The 23,215-nt window shown below is 32.1% G+C and overlaps 4 protein-coding genes and 1 pseudogene across 4 annotated transcripts; 1 reads left to right on the top strand and 4 right to left on the bottom strand.

Moving 5' to 3' along the window:
- Positions 1-1,764: 1,764 nt before the first annotated feature.
- Positions 1,765-2,220, bottom strand: LOC11406141 (probable E3 ubiquitin-protein ligase XERICO). The gene has a single exon (XM_024773107.1). It carries the CDS (start codon positions 2,218-2,220, stop codon positions 1,765-1,767), a length of 456 nt encoding a protein of 151 aa, XP_024628875.1.
- Positions 2,221-8,393: 6,173 nt separating this feature from the next.
- Positions 8,394-10,683, bottom strand: LOC11413794 (uncharacterized). The gene is made up of 2 exons (XM_024772061.2): positions 10,501-10,683; positions 8,394-9,849 (listed from the first exon to the last, which is right to left on the bottom strand). Exon 2 carries the CDS (start codon positions 9,836-9,838, stop codon positions 8,552-8,554), a length of 1,287 nt encoding a protein of 428 aa, XP_024627829.1. The 5' UTR covers positions 9,839-9,849; positions 10,501-10,683; the 3' UTR covers positions 8,394-8,551.
- Positions 10,684-11,645: 962 nt separating this feature from the next.
- Positions 11,646-12,426, bottom strand: LOC112417561 (growth-regulating factor 5-like; annotated as a pseudogene).
- Positions 12,427-13,260: 834 nt separating this feature from the next.
- LOC11426572 (gibberellin-regulated protein 12) lies at positions 13,261-14,124 on the bottom strand. The gene is made up of 3 exons (XM_003629640.3): positions 14,009-14,124; positions 13,684-13,714; positions 13,261-13,566 (listed from the first exon to the last, which is right to left on the bottom strand). Exons 1-3 carry the CDS (start codon positions 14,081-14,083, stop codon positions 13,385-13,387), a joined length of 288 nt encoding a protein of 95 aa, XP_003629688.1. The 5' UTR covers positions 14,084-14,124; the 3' UTR covers positions 13,261-13,384.
- Positions 14,125-19,033: 4,909 nt separating this feature from the next.
- Positions 19,034-19,588, top strand: LOC11417983 (PLASMODESMATA CALLOSE-BINDING PROTEIN 3). The gene is made up of 2 exons (XM_003629637.1): positions 19,034-19,358; positions 19,563-19,588. Exons 1-2 carry the CDS (start codon positions 19,034-19,036, stop codon positions 19,586-19,588), a joined length of 351 nt encoding a protein of 116 aa, XP_003629685.1.
- Positions 19,589-23,215: the final 3,627 nt, after the last annotated feature.

Here is a 23,215-nt window from a genome sequence, read left to right as displayed (position 1 = left end):
GTTTAGCGTTTGAGAGTGGTTTTGTTTGTTGGTTATAAAACGCTTTTATAGGCAAAATCATGGAGGAGTTAAATAGCTTTATAATTTTAATAATTTTTTAAGATTGTCCAAAATCTAAATATATTTTGTTTTGAAATATATGTAACCGTAATTAAGTAAAAAATAAAATTGTATCTTTAGTCAAAAAATAAAAATTCTTGTAATATAATTAGTCAAAAAAAAAATCTGTAGATGGAAATTAAGTCAAAAAAAATAGAAATTGTATTTATTTTTTTACTTTGATAACATTTTTTTAATAATTTACTTTTATAAAATGATTAGTAAAAAAATATATTATTATTATTGGATAACTCACACACAATGGAAACTCCATATTCGAACCAAAATAAACGTGGAAAATATTCAGCCAAACAATTTTGACGATATTGTCAGTTGAGTTATGTATTAGTTAATCCAATGTTTTTTTTTTAAGGTAGTTAATCCAATGTTAAAACTCATTAAATAGATAATTATGATTTTTGTTATGAATATCGATATTATGTTTCATTTTGTTGACATTAATACTCACCGGCCGCATGTGAAGTAATATTAGGATCTTAGCAAAACATGCATGGTGTCAATAAAGAGCATGGCACCATCCAGAAGTCCTAGTTCAACTGGCAAAATGTCGAAATTGTTAGGCCGAATGCCATGACCGGGGTTCGAACCCCAGTACCTCCACTTGTGTTGTGAGTTTATAATGGCTTTGCCATTTCGTCTATCTACCAAAAAAAAAAAAAAAAAGAGCATGGCATCAAAAAAAAAAAAGAGCGAATTGAATAGTTCTTAAGGCCTAGCTCAACATAAAAATATACATATTGATAAGTTGAACAACTTCACCCCGAATTTGAACTCGCTGTTGTGTTTGTGAGTTTAAGATGGTGATTACCATTTACCACTTCGTCCACGGACTCATAAAGAAAAAATAGCAAATGGAATAAACATTTTGGTTTTGTAGATTGTAGAGATGCTAACTTCATTTCACAGGCATATGAATTTCTTAACAGCAGTGCCTGAATCAACCGTTTGATGAATATTAACATCGCTAAATTTGATTCACTAGTTCACTTGGTGGACAAGTGGGTAGAAAATTGATCTGGTTCCCCAACTGAATATTTTAATCAGATGAATGTACCTCATCTAAAAGTATAGTCATAGGTGATTGTTGGTGGTGGAAAATAAATCGTTTTCAATGATAAGATGAGTTAGTAGAGATTTATTGACTAACATTTCATTACAGATAACATAGAAGATGCTTGGAAATGGAGTTCTGATTACATTTATTCTGTCAAAGAAGCTTATTTCCAAATTACTAATGTTAATTCTGTTGAAAATTTGAGTTAAAAAAATTACATGAAAAAAATAACAAGAATAAGAACTTTTCCATCCGTATATGATATAGATGCACGCATACAACTTATTTTTAGTAGAAATACACTTTTTTATACCTGATTGAACAACTTTGCCCTAAAAAAAATTAATGCTGATTTTTTTTTTATTCAACAAGAAGTGCGATTGCAGAAACATACAAACAAAAAAGAGCCAAAGAATAACTAGAATCAGTGGCTCTCACCACAATAATACAGACAAAGCAGAAAGCACGACACAGACCTGCCACACCTTACAACAATAAACCCACAAAAACAAACACCATTAGAGACCCAATACACCTGAAACAATGAACAAGGGACTTCAATTAATGCATGCATATTGTCCCTTCTCTACTCACATTATCTCTTGTCGACACATTGGACAAGAATACGGAGTTGAACGATTGATGCATCCATAGATCAACTGGGCAATACACTCTTTATGAAAAATATGAGAGCATTTTGTATGAAAGAGTTCTGACTGCGATTCGTTGTGCAACTCCTCCAAACAAATTGAACATTCATCGGTGGAATTTGAAAGAGTTTCAACATCCGATTTCGATGACAAACCCACATTTTGTTGATAAATAGAACTTTGATAGTATTGATCTAATCCATCTTCTTCAACAACGAGTGTAGTAACTCTAAGGAGCAGCACATTCATCTCCAATGTTCCAGATTCTTCGATGTTGAGTGCAGCCATATTTCTAGCACAATCTTTAATGTCAGACAAAAGTTTGTCTAATATGCCTTGAGGCACATCACTAAGGATGCTGAACAAGAAGAGAGTGTTTAGAACAATAACATCCATGTATGTTTGTTCATTATAATTGAATATGATATCAGAAGGAATCAAGAAGTAGTGGTCGACAAGTGTTCAAAAATTGAAGATAAGGTTTTTTGGGTCATTGGATGTGGATGAAATAGTTAAGTGGTTGTAATGAAAATGAATGGAGAAAAAACCATCCGAAGAAGGATTTTCTGGTGACAGGGGTTGGATTGGTTTAAGGATTGGAGACACACTTAGGTCAAAGGAGGAGGACTCCATGTATGAGTGATCAAGCTTTAAGGATTGGAGACACACTTAGAAGTAATTTGCCTTTTGCTCATGATTTTGCTATACAATGCATTTATAGGCAAAATTTTGGAAGAGTTTAAGTAGGTTATAACCCTAATAATGTTTTGTCCAAATTTATTTTTATCTGATGAGATTACATCCGGTCATCACACCTCTTCAATATTTTGAGATTTCCTTCTATCAGGGAAGTATTAATTATTGAAATATATATACACGGAAAGGTTGGAGAAAAATAATAATGAGACAGATACCAAAATTATACTTATACCTTTTTCTACAAATATCCTTGATGGCAGATTATTCTAGCTCTATAATTTGGCGCAAGATCTTGATAAAATGTATGGAAAAACTGAGGAAAATTAAAACTATTTTAAGATAGATCTATTTTGTTTCGAGGTTTCTCCACACAAAATTACCAATAAAAAATTATTTGTTTAAAAATAAATCAATTGTGACCCATTGTGTGTGATTTTTTATACAAAATAATTAGACAATTTCACCTCACTTCATGGAATGTCAATGGTCAAAATAACATTGGTTTGATTCTCATTTAGGTGTCGTTTTTAATTCACATGATTCTAGATACGTATAATTTTAGGAGTGATTGGAAAGAACTATTATTGATATTGCAAATCCATATTTTGTTGATCATTATAATTATGCTCAAAATGATCTTCTTCCAGTTCTGTAGTGAATCATCTTCTTCCAATTCCTCTAGCAAATCATCATCTTCCAATTGATCTAGCAAATCCATATTTTGTTGATCAATATAATTATGAGGATACTGCCCAAAATGATCTTCTTCCAATTCTTGTAGCAGATTATCATCTTCCAGTTGATCTAGCAAATCCACATTTTGTTGATCATTATAATTATGCTCAAAATGATCTTCTTCCAATTCATGTAGTGAATCATCTTCTTCCCATTCCTCTACAAAATCATCATCTTCCAATTGATCTAGCAAATCCACATTTTGTTGATCATTATAAATATGAGGATACTGCTCATGTAGAAAATCATCATCTTCCAATTCCTCTAGCAAATCCACAGTTTGTTGATCATTATAATTACGAAGATACTGCTCAAATCGATCTTCTTCTCCCAATTCCTCTAACAAATCATCATTATATTCCAATTGATCTGAAAAATCCAAACTTTGTTGATCATTATAATTATGAGGATTCTGCTCAAAATGATCTTCTTGCAATTCCAGTAGAAAATCATCTTCTTCCAATTCATGTAGCAAATCATCACCTTCCAATTCATCTAGTGAATCCTCATTTTGTTGATCATGAAGATTACGATGAGATTGCTCAAAAGGATAATCTTCTACAATGTATGGGTTAACATGAAGTGACACTTTCATATCCAATATGTCACGTCCTTCGACATTCAAAGCAACCATTTCTTTAGCACAATCTCTTATGCAATATAGAACTGTGTCTAGTATGCGAGTCGACACCTTTTGGAAAATGTCGTACAAGTTGAAATAGGGATCCATGGTTGCATGTGCATTAAAATTGCATAAGATATTGGATGGAAACATGAAGTAGTCATCGATGATAGGGTTTAGGTTGATATTGGATGTGGAAGAAAAAGTTGATTTTTAGTGTAAATGAAACGAATGGAGATGATATCTTTAAAACAAGGAATGTTTGATGAGATAGGTCCAGTTGATTCTATAGGAGTCACACTTAGGCTGAAGGAGGAATCCATGAATGAGTGATGATAGGGAAAGTATAAGAGTAGGTTTATCGTTTGAGAGATTGGTTTTATTTGTTGGGTATAAAACGCTTTTATAAGCAAAAACTTGGAATATTTAAGTAGGTTTATAACCCTAATAAGATATCGTCCAAAACAAAACCAAATAAGATCTCAACCGAGATTATAATCTTTTAAGATTTTCCAAAATCTAAAGAAAATTTAGTTTTGAAATATATGTTGGAACCCTTTATGCCCTAGATGTTGAGATTATTAACCATGTTTTTAGAGATTTTCAAAGTGTGGTTTGGATCCAGCTTGGGGGCTTTTGCTAGAGATGTTGATGGAGAACTTGTCACAATTGATATGTGGAAGATGGAATGGTTTAATAATCCAATGATGGTTGAGGTCATGGAGATCTACAAAGCTATGGAAGTGGATGCATGTTGTTGTTTCATGAGGGTGATTGTTGAAAGTGATTGCAATGTTTTGATTGAGTATTGTAAAGATGCTAGTTTTTCACCTAGAAACTATTCGGGAGATCTGATTGTTGGGATTAGGTCACTTTGTGGTAGATTCAGGGACTATCGTTTCGATTACATTGAGAGCGAGGGTAATGTGAAGGCCCATAAGATGGCCAACTGGCATTTCTGGGACCAAACTGGGTTTCGTTAGAAAAGTGTCCAGATTTTAAGTTGTTTAGCGATATATGAGGTTTATTATAAAAAAAAAAAAATTGTAAGATAGAAGAAGAAAAGTCATAAGAAAGATATCAAAACTATATTTTTTTTTCTTTTGACAAATTTCCTTGGTGATAAATTCTTTTACCCAAATAATATCAATTAATAACAATATAAAAAATATATCAATTAAGAACTAAATTAGAAAAATAAAGTTAAATTAAGGGCAATGTATTTTTTTATAAAGTGTGAAAACATTATTTTCAAAACCAAATTCCAATTTTTAAATTAAGTCAAAAAAATATATCTTTAGTCAAAAACTAACAATTGTAATTGTATTTATTTTAACTTTTATAACATAATTAGTCAAAAAAAATCTTATCACATATTTATACTTTAATTATCAATTTGACTTCATTTTCCTGTAGATGGAAATTAAGTCAAAAAAACTGTAATTTTGGTCAAAAAACAAAAATTGTATTTATTTTTTTACTTTTATATCATACTTAGTCAAAAAAATTATAATATCATTATTATTATTTTACGAAATTGTCATTTGAATTATGTATTCGTTAACCCAACTTGAAAATTCATTAAATAGATAAATATGAATTTTTTGTATGAATATGATCAAGTTTCATTTGTTATATTTTGTTTGCTTTGAAATTGCTGCAAAAAATATATAAATAAAAGACTCAACAAAAATTGGTGGCGGAGCCACAAAAAACTCGAGCGGGCCACCAAAATAAACTATAATATATAAACAAAAAATTAAAGTTTAAAGAAAATAAATTACATATTTTATTACTGCCATAGATTATGAAATTGTGTTTTATAGTACAACTGTTAATTGGAGGAATTTTAACTCGACATGACAATATAAGGGAGGTTTGAAACCCCTGCAAATTAGAAGAACGGTAAACCTCCGCTAACAAGCCAAATATAAATAGTAAACCTCCACTGACAAGCAAAGTATAACCATGGCGAAAATCACGTATGTCACCTTTGAAATTGCCGAAAATTAAAATCGTTGAAAGATTTTTTAAAATCTTTCAAAAATAGGCCTATAATTATTAATTTTTTAATTTTTTTCGGATAGGCCATACACGACTTTAATATGGTTATTTTTAACCTAAACGCTCCAAATCTAGCCTTTAGACTTTACATTTATGTTCTTCTCCTCCAAAATCCAAACCAAGCTTGTCACAATTTAGACTTTTTGTTGGTGGTCGTGGTCCGTGCGTGGTTTTCACAGCAGCGCCACCCCAAACCCCTTGTGGACTGACACTAGTTTAGTGACTATATAAGTCACATGGTTGACTCATTTGTACTTATCTTCTTCATTATTGTATCATTTCAACTACCATTAATACAATAGTTTTTCAAGCTTTTCTCTCTATTTTTATGGATGCCATGTTTCTTAACATGGTATCAGAGCATAATTGGTATCCACCTTGAACACAATTCTGCTGCAATTTTCTTTCCAAGAAATTCAAATTCTCGATCACTTCAATTTTCTTTTTCTCATCCATCTCTTTTTTCGTTTTTCCTGAGAAAATCCCAAAATAGATTATGGTGCCACCGTCCCCACGATTTGGTGGCTACTATGGTTTCCTGTAAATACGATTCCAGTTTCTCTCGTTCGTAGTCTGCTTGTTGTTCGCCAATCAGAGACCACAATGAAGCTTGATCTGGGTTTTGTGGTGGTCTTCTGGATCGTTCATCACCAGCAACACCTCCTTGGTATTGTTCCCGTGTTTGTGGTTTTCTCTAAAACCCATGAGAGTATGTCTGTTTTCTTAAACAGACTCACTGATTTGTAGGTGGGTCCGTTTGTTCTATGGTTCTGCAGCAAAACCTTGTTGCCGTCGTGTTGGTTTTCTTTTCTCATACCTGGTTTGCTTCGCGCGTGGTTCGAAGGGCTCGAAAGGGTTGTTAATGCATGTGTGATTTATTTTAGGGGCTTGGTTCGTGAATCTATCTGTGTTGATGGTTGGTTTATACATCATACATCAAAAGAATTTTACTCAAATATGTCTTGTCTTTTGGGGATAGTCTAATATCTATTTCAATTCTCCTTGATTGAATGCAGACTTATTGGTTACTGGTACGAAGGTCAAGTTTCGGTGTGTGTTCACTCAGTTTGGAGCCTCGACGTTACGTTCAAATGGATGGTTTTGGCTCGAAATGGCATTGAAGGCTTGCTGTTTTTGACTGGGAGCATATGGATCTTGGATCACCTCTGTGTTGGAAGACTATTCATACGCAAGGAGAAACCCTCATCAATCTATTTTATGTTGGATTGTTTAGCTCGAAAGAGACGATGTGGTTTGTTTTGTTGCAAGTAGTTGTTGATTCTTGGATTCGTTTCATGTTGACGGTTGGTCCATACGCTGCACTTTAGACATCCACTGGTGTTGTTTTCATTTTTTCAACTCACCTGATTGGGTAGACTTACACTTTGTGTGGATTACTGGGTTAGATTTATGTCCCCCAATATTTTGTATTTCTTTTTCCTTTTTTTTAATAATAATATATATGAGCACCTAGCAAAGATCGGAATTTGCAAACATCCCAACTTCGTTGAAATGTCTTCCATTCATTTTTATATGTCTTTGTGCTTTTGCCTTATAAAAAGAATATGGTTTTTTACTACTTCAAAAAAAAAAAATTAAACTAGTATATCCTTCTTATAATATTATATTAAATTCTTAATTAATAGTAGTAATATAGTTAATTCAATTAAGATATGAACAATCTCTATATAATAGAAATATTATTGAACACTATAAATAGAGTTTATTTTAATTTTATTTGCGAAAAATAAAATTAGATTTTAAGACAATCTTCCACATAATATTCTGTTAAATACAGTTTATCATTTACCAATGCATTATATTGATAACGTGTGTTGTTTCCCCATATTTCTAACTGTTGGAAGTGTCCAACCATAATAACCCTAGCTTTACATCTAATTTCTCGGTCCTTTGCATTTGTTTGGCAAATCAAAATCTAACTTACAATTTATCATGAATTATTTAGGAAATTCATAATTATAATAATTAATTCATCCCTCGTTTAAAAATCCAAAATTTCGTGGTGGTGGTTCTTACGATGTTATAAGCAAGCTATCAAAATTATGGAACAAAATTTGACCCTCGTGTATGCTTGTTCGTAACAAAATTCAAATTTTGCATGTTTAGATCCAAAAAAAAAAAAGTCAAGGCTTTATTTATAATGCTATGAAACTTTATATCATTTATATAATTTTGCGTTTTTTTGAACTTTATATCTACATGGAAGAATTATGAAATTTTTTAAATTACAAGTTAGAATCCGTGGTTTTTTTTTTCTTCACAATATCATTTTCCAGACTTCACATATACTACACAATCGATTTGAATAATTAAATCTTTCTTTTATTAGACTTGCATTTACACAATATACAACACTTACCCCAATTTTCCCTTCAAATTAAGAATTTAAAACTATAAGACGTAATTAAAATTCAAAAACTACAGGCAATAACAGAACTAAAAACACTGGAATCGTGTAGCTCAAGTGGCTGAGTTAGTATACTTGAAAGAGTTTGAGAACAAGGTTCAGAGTTCAAACTTGTACTACAAAACATAATAAAATTAATAACCAACATTTGTCCATAATAAAAAGTGGAGCCTGAAAAACTAGTCAGCAAGAATAAAACCTCCTTTTATGTATTCCAAACAAGAGAATGGCAAGTCCATAACATGTTCCAGTTCAAGGGATTTGGATATGAGTGTGCTTACAACCGAATCCCGGTTAAAACATTGATTATCTCTACCAAAACCTCTGCACACAACTAGGGACGTATTACAGGTCCAAGGAACCGCAACAGTAAAAGCAATGCCGGAACCTCTTTTCTCTTCAGAAGAGCTTCTAGTTCCTAAAAGTACGTCCTTGTATGCTCTGCAAACTTGAGACACATATTTTCCCATTGGCAAAACTTGCTCAAATTCAGATGGAACCGATCCATCTTGGTTCAATACATCAGAGTCAGAATGCAGGTTCACCACAACAGTGCCATGTTTGGGATGAAGCCGAGTTTTAAGAGATTTTAGGAATGGCGAATCTGGGTTCCATAACTTGTGTGGAAATACATCATCACCATCATAAGCATCAACAAATATCATATCATAGAGATTGGTATTATTAGTAATAAATTCCTCAGCATCTGCTTCGTGAAGGCAAATCCTCTCATGGGTGCCTTTCCACATAACTTCATTAATGATATCAGGTTTTGCAACCTCCCTGTGACCTGATTTTGTCATGAGTGAAAAAGCCGGGAACCCCATAGCACGAATCGAGGCTGAGATAACAAGGGGATCAATTTCAACTATGTGGATGATGGCACCTTGAATTTTACTTGCCAAAAACAATGGTAAGCTTCCCCCGCCATGTCCTATGCATAAAATGCGCATATTTTTCTTTCCTTGCAATACACCAATAATATCAAAATTAGATGAGGCAATAGCACTCAACCCAGCAGATACCATACTTTTCACATATGGAACAGCCAAGCAATGTGGTTGCTGCATAAGATAGACAAGTTCTGGCTTGTTTTCACGGTAAGTAAGCATTACTTTTGCCGTGCTCTGGCGAGTAACATCGTTGAAACGCAGCCCCCGCCATTGATATCCAAGCACCCTCAGATTCCCTTCATCCCCATATCCAGGATGCACCTCCTCACACCTCTGCTGCAACCATCTTTCCATTTTTGACCAATGCATTCTGTTGGGTTTGGAGGAGGGATGTGCAATGACTGAAACAATGCCATTTCCCTTGCCGGAAGTCGACCGGAGAACTGTTTGGCCGTCATTAGAGCCAGAACCCCACCACTCTGAGGCGTAGAACCAGTCACCTTCATCTTCCGAGCACCGTCGTACTGCCGTTGAAAATCGGCGGAGACGGCTGAAACCTTCTCTGTGCCACATCCAGATTAAACCTTGTAACATTTAACATAATTTAAGTTAGTTTATACAGAATTTAACTATTCCACAAAAAACCCTGGACATTTAGCCAAGTTTTTACCACTTCATTCCCATAGATTTACAACTCTAGTCAACATTCAAACTCTAAATTTCCATAATCAATAAACAGCAAGAATTTCAAAAAATAAAGCAACACCTGCAAAGAACAAGCGAGTTCATCCCATTCACTACATCAAATCATGAAAATTATATCCGAAGTACCCTATATCTTAACTTTCTAAAGGGATAAATCTTTTACTAAATAAACTTTGACATAGCATATTTGCTAATTTCAACTAAACTTTGACATAACCTCCCACATTTTAACACAGCAAGCACAGAAGTTCAATGTTTGCTGTGCTACGAATTTTAATAACTCATGAAAGCACAGAACGGTTATAGCTCACATTCAAAGTTTACAATGACATTACGTCGAACACTTTGTAAGCACAACAATGGTGGGATTCAAAGAAATGGAGCATTGATTGTTCTTACTAATTAAATAAGTAACAGAGACATTACGTCAAACAGTTTGTAAGCAATATTTGAAACACAAGGTAGTCGCTGTCCTTGAACATGGGTCACTGTTCCAAGTTCCAACATACAGAAGAAGAAAAAACACAAACCTTATCTGAGTTGATACTTGCTTGCTATGAGAATACAAGGACGATGAAGATCACTGCTACTCCTTTCTCGTACAGGTAGTGCTCTTTCGAGAGAGACTCTTAACGTTTATTTAGGTTATGCGCAACTAAGTAGCAAAAGTAGGAATTCATATTATTAATTTTGTATTCACCCATTTGGAATATTGATAGCCGTCTAATCCAATGATCTAACGGTCTACAATTCGATATTTAAATTTTATAATTTAAAATACTAAATTTAAATATAGATCATACGATCTTGATCAAATAGCTATCAATGTCTCAAATGTGTAAATGTGTAAAATTTTAACCTTAAAAACATTTGATCTTTGTATAAAATGTGGAATCAATATTCACTTTAACTAGAAAACTCGACTTTAATGAACATAATACCTCATAGTTTAGAAACAACCAATCAAAAAATTATGTTCAATTTAATAAATAAAAAACTAAAAATAAAATGAACATGTTCTTTCTCTTCTTCTCTCATCATCTCGGTGGAAACAAAACGCAGCAACATTAATACTGTTTTAGGATTCTTCCTTCTTTTCTCTAAACATCACTTTAGCTCTCGATTACATCATGTATTTTTATTTTTTTTGAGGAAATTTCATCATGTATTTGTTGCTTCTTCCTCAGACAATATCCTTATTTTTCACTTTCTTATTTAAACAAATCTAATTCTTACCCATCACCTAAAGTTTTATTCTTCTCCATTCAATCTCTCGTGTTGGATTTTTTCTTCTGCAACTACAGTTGTGTTGTGTACATCCTTCGCAAGGGTTTCCCAACTTTTTTGTTTTTGTATTTAATTTTGAAAATAAAGGTACTACTTTTGGTATGAAGAATTGATCAGAAAGACACGTTCAAAGAGAAAAGTAAAAAGAAAAAGAAAAAAAAAACACAGAAAGAGAACGTGCCGGTTTTAATTTTGGTTTTTATTTTATTAAATTAAATAAACAAAATTTACTGATCGTTGCTGACGTGGCACCCACATCCAGTCCATATGTTGACTTGTCGTTGCTGACGTGGCACCCACATGCCATTAGTGAGGTGTCACGTGTATTATTATTTTTTTCTTTCTTTTTTTTAATTCATCCTGTTATTTTTTTTCTTTCTTTTTTTAATTCATCCATGCTTCTGCCTGTCATTTTCCCAGCAGAATCGTCACCAGAAGCATGCTGCGAATCATTCGAGACCCAATTTTCTTCAAACAGAACAACATCCTCATCAGGCGAAACATCACCACCATCACCAGGCTTGGAAACATTATTACCAGAAGAAGAACCAAGAACGCCCTCAGGAGTATACCGAAACTGATTCTTAGAAACCTTATCAAACAACTTCTTTCCAGAGGAAGTGGAAGAACGATGATTACTATTAATCGCAGTCGAAAGCGGAGCATCAAAATCATCACTCTTACTCTCCAAATTAACATCAGAATCAGGCTTAGATTTCTTGAGATTAGCTCTCATGGCGGAATTGGCTACTCTTTTCTTCGCTTGAATGTAATGCTTCTCGCAAACGGTTTATCTGGCATCGACATGGTTGTGCATCTCCATTGCTCCCCGTATGATCTCTTGCAACGTAAATCGTCTGGAATTCCTACATTCTCATCGATGTTGTTGTTGTTGTTGTTGTTCGATCTTGCTTGATCCATTCTCTCTGAACAAGAAGAAAGTCACAATTGAATTGAGAAATTAAGTGAATTGAACTAAACCCTAGATAGATAGATAGATATATATATATATATATATATATATATATATATATATATAGAGAGAGAGAGAGAGTCCCTAACGTGAAGTAGAGAGAGAATTGGGATTGTGGTTGCGGTGAGTTTGAAGGAAAAGGAACGAACCTGTTATTGAAAGTTGTTACGGTGTGAACATTTTGGGAATTTTTGTTGCGATGAATTTTTGTGTGAGCATGGATGAATTAAAAAAAGAAAGAAAAAAAATAATAATACACGTGGCACCTCACTAATGGGATGTGGGTGCCACGTCAGCAACGACAAGTCAACAAATGGATTGGGGGTCCAAAACTGTCAAAGAATCAAAACATATGGGGCTCTTTTGTATTTAAATTAGTTAGAGGGTCATAACCGCAACTTTTGGAAAGATAGGGATCCAAAAGTGCAATTAAACCTTTATTTTATGTTTCAAAAGGTTTGAACATAGTATAGAGGAAGTGGTGGCGATGTGGAATTGAAATCCTTTAAAGTGGAAAGATGGACATATATGTCCTTTTATTTCTCACATGCGCTTTGTTGATAATCTAATTTTAACTGTTGAGGACCTCCTTTAACCATACGATTTTAATTTGTCCAATTTTAAAAGAATTTTGTAATGTTTCATGACAAAAACCAAATCTTCAGAAATCAAGTCTTCTTCTCTAATATTCTCTAATGTCTTAGATGATATTGCTAGACCTAGTAATCAACTTGGGCATCCATAGTTGACATTGCTATTATTTCTTTGATAAAGATGGCTATCATTATTCATTGTCTTTTTATATCAAAAGTTGCATAGATAACTCGTGATAAGCTAGAAAAATTGCTACAAATTCAGTTGCATGATCAAGAGTACGCTAATTTTTTGTGAAAAAAATAAAATGAAAAGAGTATGCAATATTAAAGCAACTTCAATTAGAGATACTTTGGTTATCCTTCATTAGTTTTCCCATTACTTTTGTTTTTTGAATAGCAAAAAATATTGTTAATAATAAAAAAATCAAGCTGAACAACGGAGATACAATGAGCACAAGCAATACTTGAGTCCAAATCAGAGGAGTAAACACGAAAAAAACGAAAGAGGCAACCCCTCACGGCTCACAAACGAGCCGTGTGGGAGCAAAAAATCATGAATTAGGGGCACTTCGGTTTTCCTTCCTTAGTTTTCCAGTTGTTATAGCACGGACATTCTTGTTTGTTGCCATAAGTTCCAGATGGAACACACAAACATTTTGCACAACACTTTTTGCAGAAGAACAAACACGGCTTCTTGTGAGAAGTCTTTGAACATCGATGATCACAAGCATGACCACATTCTGCAAAATGTAATTAAATCATATTATTAATATTTTGTCAGGTTTTCCTTTAATTATAAGATGCGAAGAGTTTGGAATTTTATTAAAAAAAATTAATAATAATGTTTTAACTATTACCGTTTGGACGAAGTGATCTCTCACCACCAGCCTGTGGATTTTTATTTCACCAAAAAATAATCAGTAAACAGAATTAATCAAGCATCAGATTAAATCAAAACTCAAAAGGGTGACTGTACGTAAATGCAGTCTAGTATCACTAGTTTTATAATTGTTTTTTAAGTGATCTTCATCACTGTAGCAAACAAACAAACAAACAAACAAACAATTTAACAGAAAATTCTACTTCAAAAAAAAATTGAAATTTAATGTCTAATCTAATCATTTTGTTTTTATACATGTAAGGGTGACGAATATGAAGCAAGGAAACAAAGAGAAAACTCACAGAAACAATCTTGATTACAAAAGCCAGAGCGAGGACGAAAATAATGGTATCCTTGAGATATAAAATTTTAGCCATTGAAGTCTTGTTTGATATATCCTTCAGCCTCTACAAATGAAGATGAAGATGACTAGTATTCCTATGATACAGCATTTGTGAGCAAGATCGATATTTATAACGTAAAAAGAAAGACATTAAAAAACATTTATAATCACATCCACGCCAATTTTAGTATAAATGTTTTGAGAAAAAAGAATATTGCTAATAGTTTTCCAAAAAAAAACAAAAACTAATAAAACTCTTATTAGTAAATTATAAGGAAAACAAAATCAAAGTTGATTCTTTCAAACAAAAAAAAATTTGATTTTACACGCATCAACATGTATTAATACTTTCTATCAAACGTATTAATGCCTCTAAAAAATCAAAAATATTACTTATTATTTTATTTTATTTTTTGGTACAGTATTACTTATTATTAAATAAAAGCATAGTATACTCACATTCAACGCCAATTTTGATATAAATAGTTAATTTACTCAAAATGTAATGCATAATGCATTGCATGCTTTGAGAAAAAGGATGCTGGAGTTATATACGTAATTCTTATTGAGGAAAATGCAACCGTCCTATGTGATTTTATAACACATCAATGTGCATCGACAGAATTAATAATTATTAAATGAAATGCGATGAAGGAAAATGAAAATGCAACCGTCCTATTTGATATTAAATGAAAATGCAACCGTCCTAACATAATATCTAAATTAATACGGGCACTTTTTTTGAAGGAAAACGAATGCCTCTTCGTGAAGCTCTATCTCTTGTAGAAGGAATGGAGTAGTGAGGTTAATCATGTCATCCACAAGATTAATCGGTGTGCAAATAAGCTACAAACCTCGATTTTTCGTTCTTTTTTATGATCATTATAGAGGGATGTATTTCCCTTGTGGACTTTCGTTCTTCAAATACAAGTTTAACATATTACGGTAATTAAAAAACTATTAGAGTACGTAATTTAGAGAAAATATAAAGAGGAAGGACTCCAAACTTCCGCATGATTTAACATTCAATGTTTCAAGAGAAGGAAGTTGTTGTTTCCCACTCAAGAAAAGGTTCAAATTGTCACAATCATGAAAACCCAATTTTCGAAGATGCTTGAAGTTTGTAAATTTATTTAGCGACATAACTGATTGTTTTGTGGTTATACATAATTCTCAAAGGCTGATCAGCTTGCCTAACCATTTAGGCAGTGTTTCAATATCCAATCCATGCATCCATTGAGTAAACAAACTTCCACATAAGTATTCTAATTTAGCAATTGATCAATTAAGTAGAGTCTCAAACATAGAATTTCTTAAATCTAAAACTTGCATGTATTTAAAAAAGTTTCACTATCAAGACTCACTCCTTTAACGGAAAACAATATAGTTCTCACACTCCTTGACTTGGGGAACAAAGAATGGGAAATTGAAACATTTTCAACAATTGATAAATGCTTTACTTGCTCAGGTAATCTAAGAAAATGGGATTTAACTGCTACAAACTCCTCTTTTGCAACATAGAGAGCAAGATATATCATGCACCAAATCATGTACTTTGAACTAGATTTGGAGGTTTGTCTTCTTCGTCTTCCTTGAATACCCATTTCTCAAACAGAGATTAGCAATTTTCTATAGAAAGGCTTTTTAAAACATAGGACGGAACAATGCCCATCATCAATGCAATTGAATTGCTGCATTTTGTCGCCATGATCTTGCTTCCCAATGTGCTAACTTTTATCAAATATGTCAACTCAATCCATTTTACACTATCATCTAACACTAGTAAAAACTTTTTACCATATAGTTTACGTCTCAGACGACTTTGTAGTTGCAACTAGCTAGATAAACATAAATTATCACTTATGTTGCAAAACACAAACTTCAGGTTTACCATATTTATGTCTGTAATTATTTTTCAATTCACTGACAGTTCAAAATGAAGGGTGGTGTGAGAATAGTCCATATTTATCTCTCTTGTTTGGCATGCTTGCAGCTTCAGGGCTCCATATTGTAGTCAACCCATTTTCTATCTATAAATAGGAGTCAAATTATTCATCTTTGAACTATGCTTAAAATTTTCGTAAAAGGAGTTGTCGAAGATGAAACATGGGACAAGGATAGTGATAGTGCTACCCCTCTCTACTTGAGGTTCTCAATACCAAGACTATTAAAAACTTTTGAAGAATACGACACTTTTAGAAATCATGAAAATGTGAAAAAGAACCTAGGTTATGAGTTTCCTTCCTTAAAGAGTTATTGTTCGTTCACAATTACCTTGCCTTGAGATAACAATATTCCTAAATGATCATTAATCGGTTAAAACTTCAACATCAAATCTAATAAAACCTCGAAAGAGTTGGTGTATAACCAAATCGAAAACTCATGTATTTGCATAAATTTTAAATTCAACTTAGGAAATAATAAAATTGGACAAAATGTGAAGGAGATCAAAATATTCAAATTCATTGAACAAAGCTCATACATCAAAGTAATTAATTAAGGAGGTTGTAGACTATGCTCTGGATTTGGTGTGGCACAAACAGGTTCTCTTGAAGGTTTTCGTTTTCGCGTGGAGGCTCATCCGTGATCGTTTACCAACAAAGACAAATTTGATTGCAAGACGGGTGTTGTCGCCCGACATGTCCTCGTGTGTTGCTGGTTGTGGTCATCCTGAAACGGCACAACATCTCTTTTTATTGTGTAATATTTTTGGTTCTCTGTGGCATTTGGTGCAGGATTGGATTGGTTGCTATGGGGTGGACGCAGATAATATTTCCGATCATTTTTTTCAGTTTACTCATTTGACAGGTGGTGGTGTTGCTAGACGTTCTTTTATGCAACTTATATGGTTTCTATGTGTCTGGGTTGTTGCCCCCATCCCTTGTTTATTAGAAAAGATTAAGACATTGTCTTTAGGTTGGCTAAAAGCTAAAAAAGCTACCTTTGTTTTTGGAATTCAGCAGTGGTGATCAAACCCTCTTGTTTGTTTGAGTATTGGCTGATATTTTTCTGCTGTGTCTTGTTTGTAACCGTTGTAACTCTTGGTTTCTGATGTAGTCTCTAAGGTACACCTTGTATGTTTGGGACTGCCCTGTTCGGGATATAATTCCATTTTGGCTTGTTCAAAAGAAAAGTAATTAATTAGGGCATGAATAAGAAAGATATACATGTGATATAGAATCACCCAATTCTTAAGCATGCACAATTTTCAGACACGTTTTTTAAGTGACAAGTCCTTTATTTTGTACAAAATAAAATTGTCTCTAGTCTAAAGGAAGTCAAGTAATTTCTAAACTATATGAGAGAAATGTACTTTCATAGATATAACTTATTAAAATTCAACATTTACAAAACAAGGTCACAAAATTACTTATCAACCAAACATATCTAGAATAACTCTCGTACTCGTACTAATTGAGGATTTACTACCTTTGTTGGTTTGTTGAACTCTGGACCTGTATTAGTCTGCTGTCATTTTGGTTTATTTACTGGATTTCCATTCATTTAGAGTGTGCTGGATGGGAATGTTACGAGGTAATGTAATATTTTGAGGAAATTCAAATACTTTGAGGTGAATTTTACTGTTTGGATAATAATTCCAAGAGTTTTTAAAATGATAGAAATTTATGAAGTATTTTGTTCAAGTTAAATTCAAAGAATTACAAATGACACCTAAAGGTTAAGAATTTCATAATTCTTCATTATTAAAAATTTTTAAATTTTGCATTTTGGTTCTCAAAATTTTCAATTTGACCCAAATAAATTTCTAAAAAATTTTAAATTAACCCCTCAAAATTTCCAAAAATTATAATTTGACTCTCGAAATTTTTGAAATTTGCAAATTGACCCCTAATTTCAATTTACAAATTTTGCTAAAAAATAAAATTTATAAAAATTGCCCAAAAATGATGACAATGAATTTTTTTTATTACTGTATCCAAACAATAATATTTAAAAATGAAATCAATTTAATTGAATGATTTGAATTACCTAAAATTCAAAATTCCTCAATTACCCCATCCAAACACACACTTACGGTTTTTATACCATTTTTGTTTAACCTTTGTTGCAATTCCCTTTTCGAGATGATGATGTGGTTGTTGGGTCAGGTCGATGTCCCCTAACTTAGTAAAAAAGTCAACACATCTTTTTTAAGTTAGAAGAAAATAAAAAATTGTCAGACAATTTTAACTTTATTTTTAAAGATCTTATATATTACTTAAATTATAAATTAGCTTTAAACCAAATGAAAAATGTTGGGTCAACTATTCCTAAAGAAAATTAGTCTTAGATATGACTATCATTAATAGAAAGAATGTAGAAAAACAAAAAAGTTAATATTTAAAATCCTAATAGAAAGACAATATTCAAAACTATGTACTTTATTATACCATTTTCCACCATACAATTTGACTCTCTTCAAAACTATGTACTTCATTGCCATTTTCCACCAGAAAATTTGACTCCCATCAATGCTAAGGATGGATCTAATTGATATAAAAATAGTTTTCATTCAAACATATCATATCGGTGTGAAAATATTAAACAATACTTTCTCGATTTCAAAATACATGTCCAAGTTAATCATTTCACATATGTCAACGTACAATTTTGACCATTAATATCTTTAATTATCTAAAGTAAAAAAATTATAAAAATTTAATATTTAAAAAATATTTGTCGAGACAAATTAAACAACATCTTACATGTTAATATCTGTATTTATACATTAGTTAAAAAGTATGGTCAAAGTATGTCAAGTGAATAGTGCACATTGCAAAAATTGGACATGTATTTTGAAACGGATGAAGTATTAATTATTTTATTTTTTAATACATTTTTTTGTATTTTATAGTTTAATACCAAATCCAAGTGCTCACCCAGGTTCTATTTATACATATGTATGAGAAAGAGAGCAAAACAGAATTCAAATAGAGATAGCAAAATCACCTCATAATAATTTAACAAACCTTTGATTTCTTCAATGGCGTCACCAAAGTTGCATTCTGTTATGATAATGTTAACTATTTTCATAGCCATGATTTTGATGAATGTGATGATTGTAGAATCAAAAACATGGTGCCAGGTTAGGAGTAGTGCTACTGGCCCAGCACTGCAAAATGCTTTAAATTATGCATGTTCAAATGGAGCTGATTGTGGACCTATTCAGCCTGGTGGAAGCTGCTTTAATCCAAACACACTTCAAAGTCATGCTTCATATGCTTTTGATAGCTTCTATCAAAGCAAAGGCCAAAACCCTAGTGCCTGTAATTTTGGTGGCCTTGCAACCATTGCCGTAACTGATCCCAGTACGAACAAAATGCCCTATTCATTTATTTCTTAATTATTATTTTTTATCTTTTTACCGAAGATTAACTTTTTATTTCCTATAAAATCATAAAATATTGTTTTGGTCTGATAATTTTTCTATAAAATCTTAAAATATAGTAGACATTGTATTGTTGATTAATTATATTATGATCAATAACCTTCTCTTTTTTATGTGGGTATAGGTTATGGAAGCTGCAGATACCCTTGAAGGTACAACCTTAAATTGTTTTCAATATTTGACTGATTTGCTTTCTAATACAAACATTTTATAAAGTTAACTTATTTGTTAACACTTTTTTATTATTGTTTATGTTTAATTATTAGGGCTGCAAAGGGAGCATATACATCGGTAGAAAAGCCTCGACGAACAAGTTTCAAACAATACACCACCAAACCACAATATAAATAAAATATTAGTAGAGCCCTTCATTTCTCTGCAATTATATATTTTCATATTATGTAATATTAATTATGAGAATTATATAATAAAACATGATTTTTTTTAAAGCATATATAATAAAACATGTTATAAACATTCATAAACATGCATGAAATTTTTTATGGTGGATGTTATTATGATATTTTAAACTTGCTAGAAAAATTAGCGAGTAAAATTTTACCCATGAGTATATAGCCACACGAAGCAAAATTGCAAATTTGTACGTTTTAGTAGAAAAATTAAAATAAACTGAGTCATAGTTAAAAAATGGTATGGGACTTTGCAAATTCTCTCTATATTTTTGTAGAAGTCTCCGCAAAAACCAAACTTAAAATTTAATATCTAGGTCAAAATTTTGCTAATCAAAAAATTATAATTTCATGTTAAAAGTCATATTTTAACGTCCTAAACATGCATTAAAAAAATTATGAAAAAAATCAATTTCTAGATCACTTTTCTGGACTCTATGTCTACCAAAAAAAAATAGAAGGTAAAAAATATGAAGAATCTCAAATTACAAATCTAGAATCTGTAGAGTTGTCAAAACGGGCTACCTGGGCCATTTTGGGCCGGCCCTAATGGGCTTTGGGCTTTATGGGGCCAAGCCAAAAAAAACCCTATTAAAATATGGGTTTGAATAAACTACCTGAGCCCGGCCGTACACACGCTGGCCCGTATTAAAAATTATCTTTTTTTAAATAAAAACAAGTACCATAAAATACTTCTATAAAATTTCTTATAAATAATATAATATTTTTAATAGATCTAAATAATGTCCCGCACACAAATGAAATGTAAATATTTTAATGCAAACATCACAATCTAAAACGGCGAGTAAAACAATTTTAAATAAATTACGTATGATATGTTTATAAATAGTTATATGTTCAATATTTAAAATTAAAAGTATCGAAACGAGTAAATATAATTTTTTATTACTTTTATATTTTTTCGTTGATGCATTGAATTTTGCCGGCCCATACAAACTCGTCAGTTAAAACTGCCCTAAGAATCTGTGATTTTTTTAACATAGTTATTTTTCAAACTTTATGTATAGTCGAGGGTCAATTTAAATAATTAATTAACCCAATAATAAACACTTTTTTGAAACGACCAACAATTATAACAATGCTGAAAGCTATTTGAAAAATCCACTTCCACATAATCATTGTCCCACATGGTTATTTTGAGGAAATAAACGTGTTGGTGTAATATTGGTGCACCTTGTGCTATGTTGTGTTTGTGAAATGTGCATGATCATATTCATATAATAATACACATCAAGAAATTATAATACTACTATTCAATATGATTTCCATCTCTTTTAATAGACGTTCGTAAGGACGTGTGTTATAATATCAAGAGTTTCAGATTATTTATTGTTCCATTAATTGAAAAGGTAAAAAAAATTCAAAGAGACTAGTGATGATGATGTCCTTAAATCAAAACCAAATGCCCAGTTTTTAATTCCAAAAAAAAAAAGGGCGCATAAAAGTGAATCAATTGGTCTGAAATGGATTAAAAAAAAGCCACATGTATCCAGTTTTGAGGTTGACATACATAATGCCTGTAACAGATATTTCAAACTTTTATAAAACTTTACTTTCTGTTCCGTGCTGATATCTCTAGAAATTGATGAAAAAAATTTAATAGAATATATATTCAAACCTACAAAATCTACATGGTTCAATTTGATTCAATTTTCATCAATTTTTTGAAGTAGAAACAAACCAGACTAAACTGATGATATACGCTTTGGTTTATGATTTGGGTGATCGGATCATCTAAATATACAATTAAAAAAATCAATCAGATTCAAAAAAAAATTAGAGGAAAACCATATCCAAATTCTCTACTATGTTTGTTTGTGTTTGTTGCAATTTCTTATGCAGTTTTCAATAATCTTTGTTGCTGCAATTTTCAATCTAATGATTATAAACCACAATTTTCACAACAATCATCATATTGTCGTATGACTCTACATATATGTATGTCTATATGTGTGTGGGAGTTAGGATCCTACCCCTATGTATATGTATATATTTTGGTTAAATAGTTTAGTCGATAAAAATTCTCCTATTAAAGCGAGCAAGTGGGGGATTCCGGATTTAAATTTCGGCCCTTGCATGTGGCAATGTCACGTTATGTGAGAGTGAAAGAAGTTGCTAGTGATATGGAACTTGACTCTAACACTATATAACAAACTAAGATCATACTAACCCATTTCCCATTGCAAGCACGCTCACTACTCCAGTCCATAATAAACATGTTACAAGGTTGTCAAAATCAAAAACGAAAGTGCATAGCAAGATCGTAAAATCGAATATCGCAATCAAAATCAATGGATTATACTCACATATTATATTAAATATATACTATAAAGTGCATAAACTATTTAAAATTTGAAATCTTTAACACAAATATAAACAATCAAGTCTCAAATCTTAAACATAAACGACTCAAAAGTCTCAAAACATTAAACATAAAAGAAACTATAGTGACAAAGCTTAAACATAAAGGACACAAAGTCACAAATTTTAAATATAAAACAACCAAGTCCACAAAATGGTGGATTCTAGGATGAGGGATCAATCAAATCCCTCACCGGTGGACCAAAAAAATAAGACCGTTAGATTTAATTAATGATCTAAATCTGCTAAAAATAAAAATGAGAGCATATACAATTCTGACACTGTATCACGGACCCCACTTCTACCCTCCTTCTCACGTACATGTTGTGATTCAATGGAAGAAACTTTTCAGATTTTACTGCAAGGTGCTTCAGTAGTGCAATTTCTTGAGGGCTCTTGTAAAGTTTATGAGAAAGAATTTAATTGGTGAATATTAGGAGTTATGTTGGCAGCAATTGCAGTTGCCCTAACAAGAGCAGTTAACATTTATTATTATGTAGGTGAAGATATGAGGATTTATGTTGGCAGTAGTTGAACTTTGACCCTCTCACTCAATTGTGACTACTTGGTTGGAAAACCAGTACAACGTCTCAACATTCGTTAGACGATAGTTATTGGGAGATTTTAGAATTAGAAATTTCAAATATCCTCCATTGAATTGAATCACCATTGGAGAGGTATAGGTTAAGATAATAGTACCATACAGTGTGGAAATTATATAAGCTCTCATTTTAATTTTAACTGAACTAAATCATTAATTATATAAGCTCACATCAATTTTTGACCCCCTGACAATGGTTGTGGAAATAACCTGACCCTAGAACCATGATTTTAAAAGTGAGAGAAGAAGATATATGTGATCTAGTGTAGACGGTGTACGACATGATATGTCTAATTTGATTAATCTCACGTCTCTTAGTAGTCGTCCACCGGTGAGGGATTTAATTGGCCCCTCACCCTAGATTCCACCCCACAAAATACTCAA

Source organism: Medicago truncatula, chromosome 8, assembly GCF_003473485.1.
Source record: "Medicago truncatula cultivar Jemalong A17 chromosome 8, MtrunA17r5.0-ANR, whole genome shotgun sequence".
Lineage (NCBI taxonomy): Eukaryota > Viridiplantae > Streptophyta > Magnoliopsida > Fabales > Fabaceae > Medicago > Medicago truncatula.
The sequence above is the reverse complement of the archived record's forward strand: the minus strand, read 5'-3'. Positions and strand labels throughout refer to the sequence as shown.

Bases quoted from the DNA above. Each gene is read 5' to 3' on its own strand.
- LOC11413794 (XM_024772061.2), bottom strand. From the start codon at position 9,838: ATGTGGCACAGAGAAGGTTTCAGCCGTCTCCGCCGATTTTCAACGGCA.
- LOC11426572 (XM_003629640.3), bottom strand. From the start codon at position 14,083: ATGGCTAAAATTTTATATCTCAAGGATACCATTATTTTCGTCCTCGCT. The intron at 13,715-14,008 runs GTGAGTTTTCTC...AAAAATCCACAG, and splicing joins TTGTAATCAAGATTGTTTCT to GCTGGTGGTGAGAGATCACT. The intron at 13,567-13,683 runs GTAATAGTTAAA...TACATTTTGCAG, and splicing joins GAGATCACTTCGTCCAAACG to AATGTGGTCATGCTTGTGAT.
- LOC11406141 (XM_024773107.1), bottom strand. From the start codon at position 2,220: ATGGATGTTATTGTTCTAAACACTCTCTTCTTGTTCAGCATCCTTAGT.
- LOC11417983 (XM_003629637.1), top strand. From the start codon at position 19,034: ATGGCGTCACCAAAGTTGCATTCTGTTATGATAATGTTAACTATTTTC. The intron at 19,359-19,562 runs GTACGAACAAAA...ATGTGGGTATAG, and splicing joins CATTGCCGTAACTGATCCCA to GTTATGGAAGCTGCAGATAC.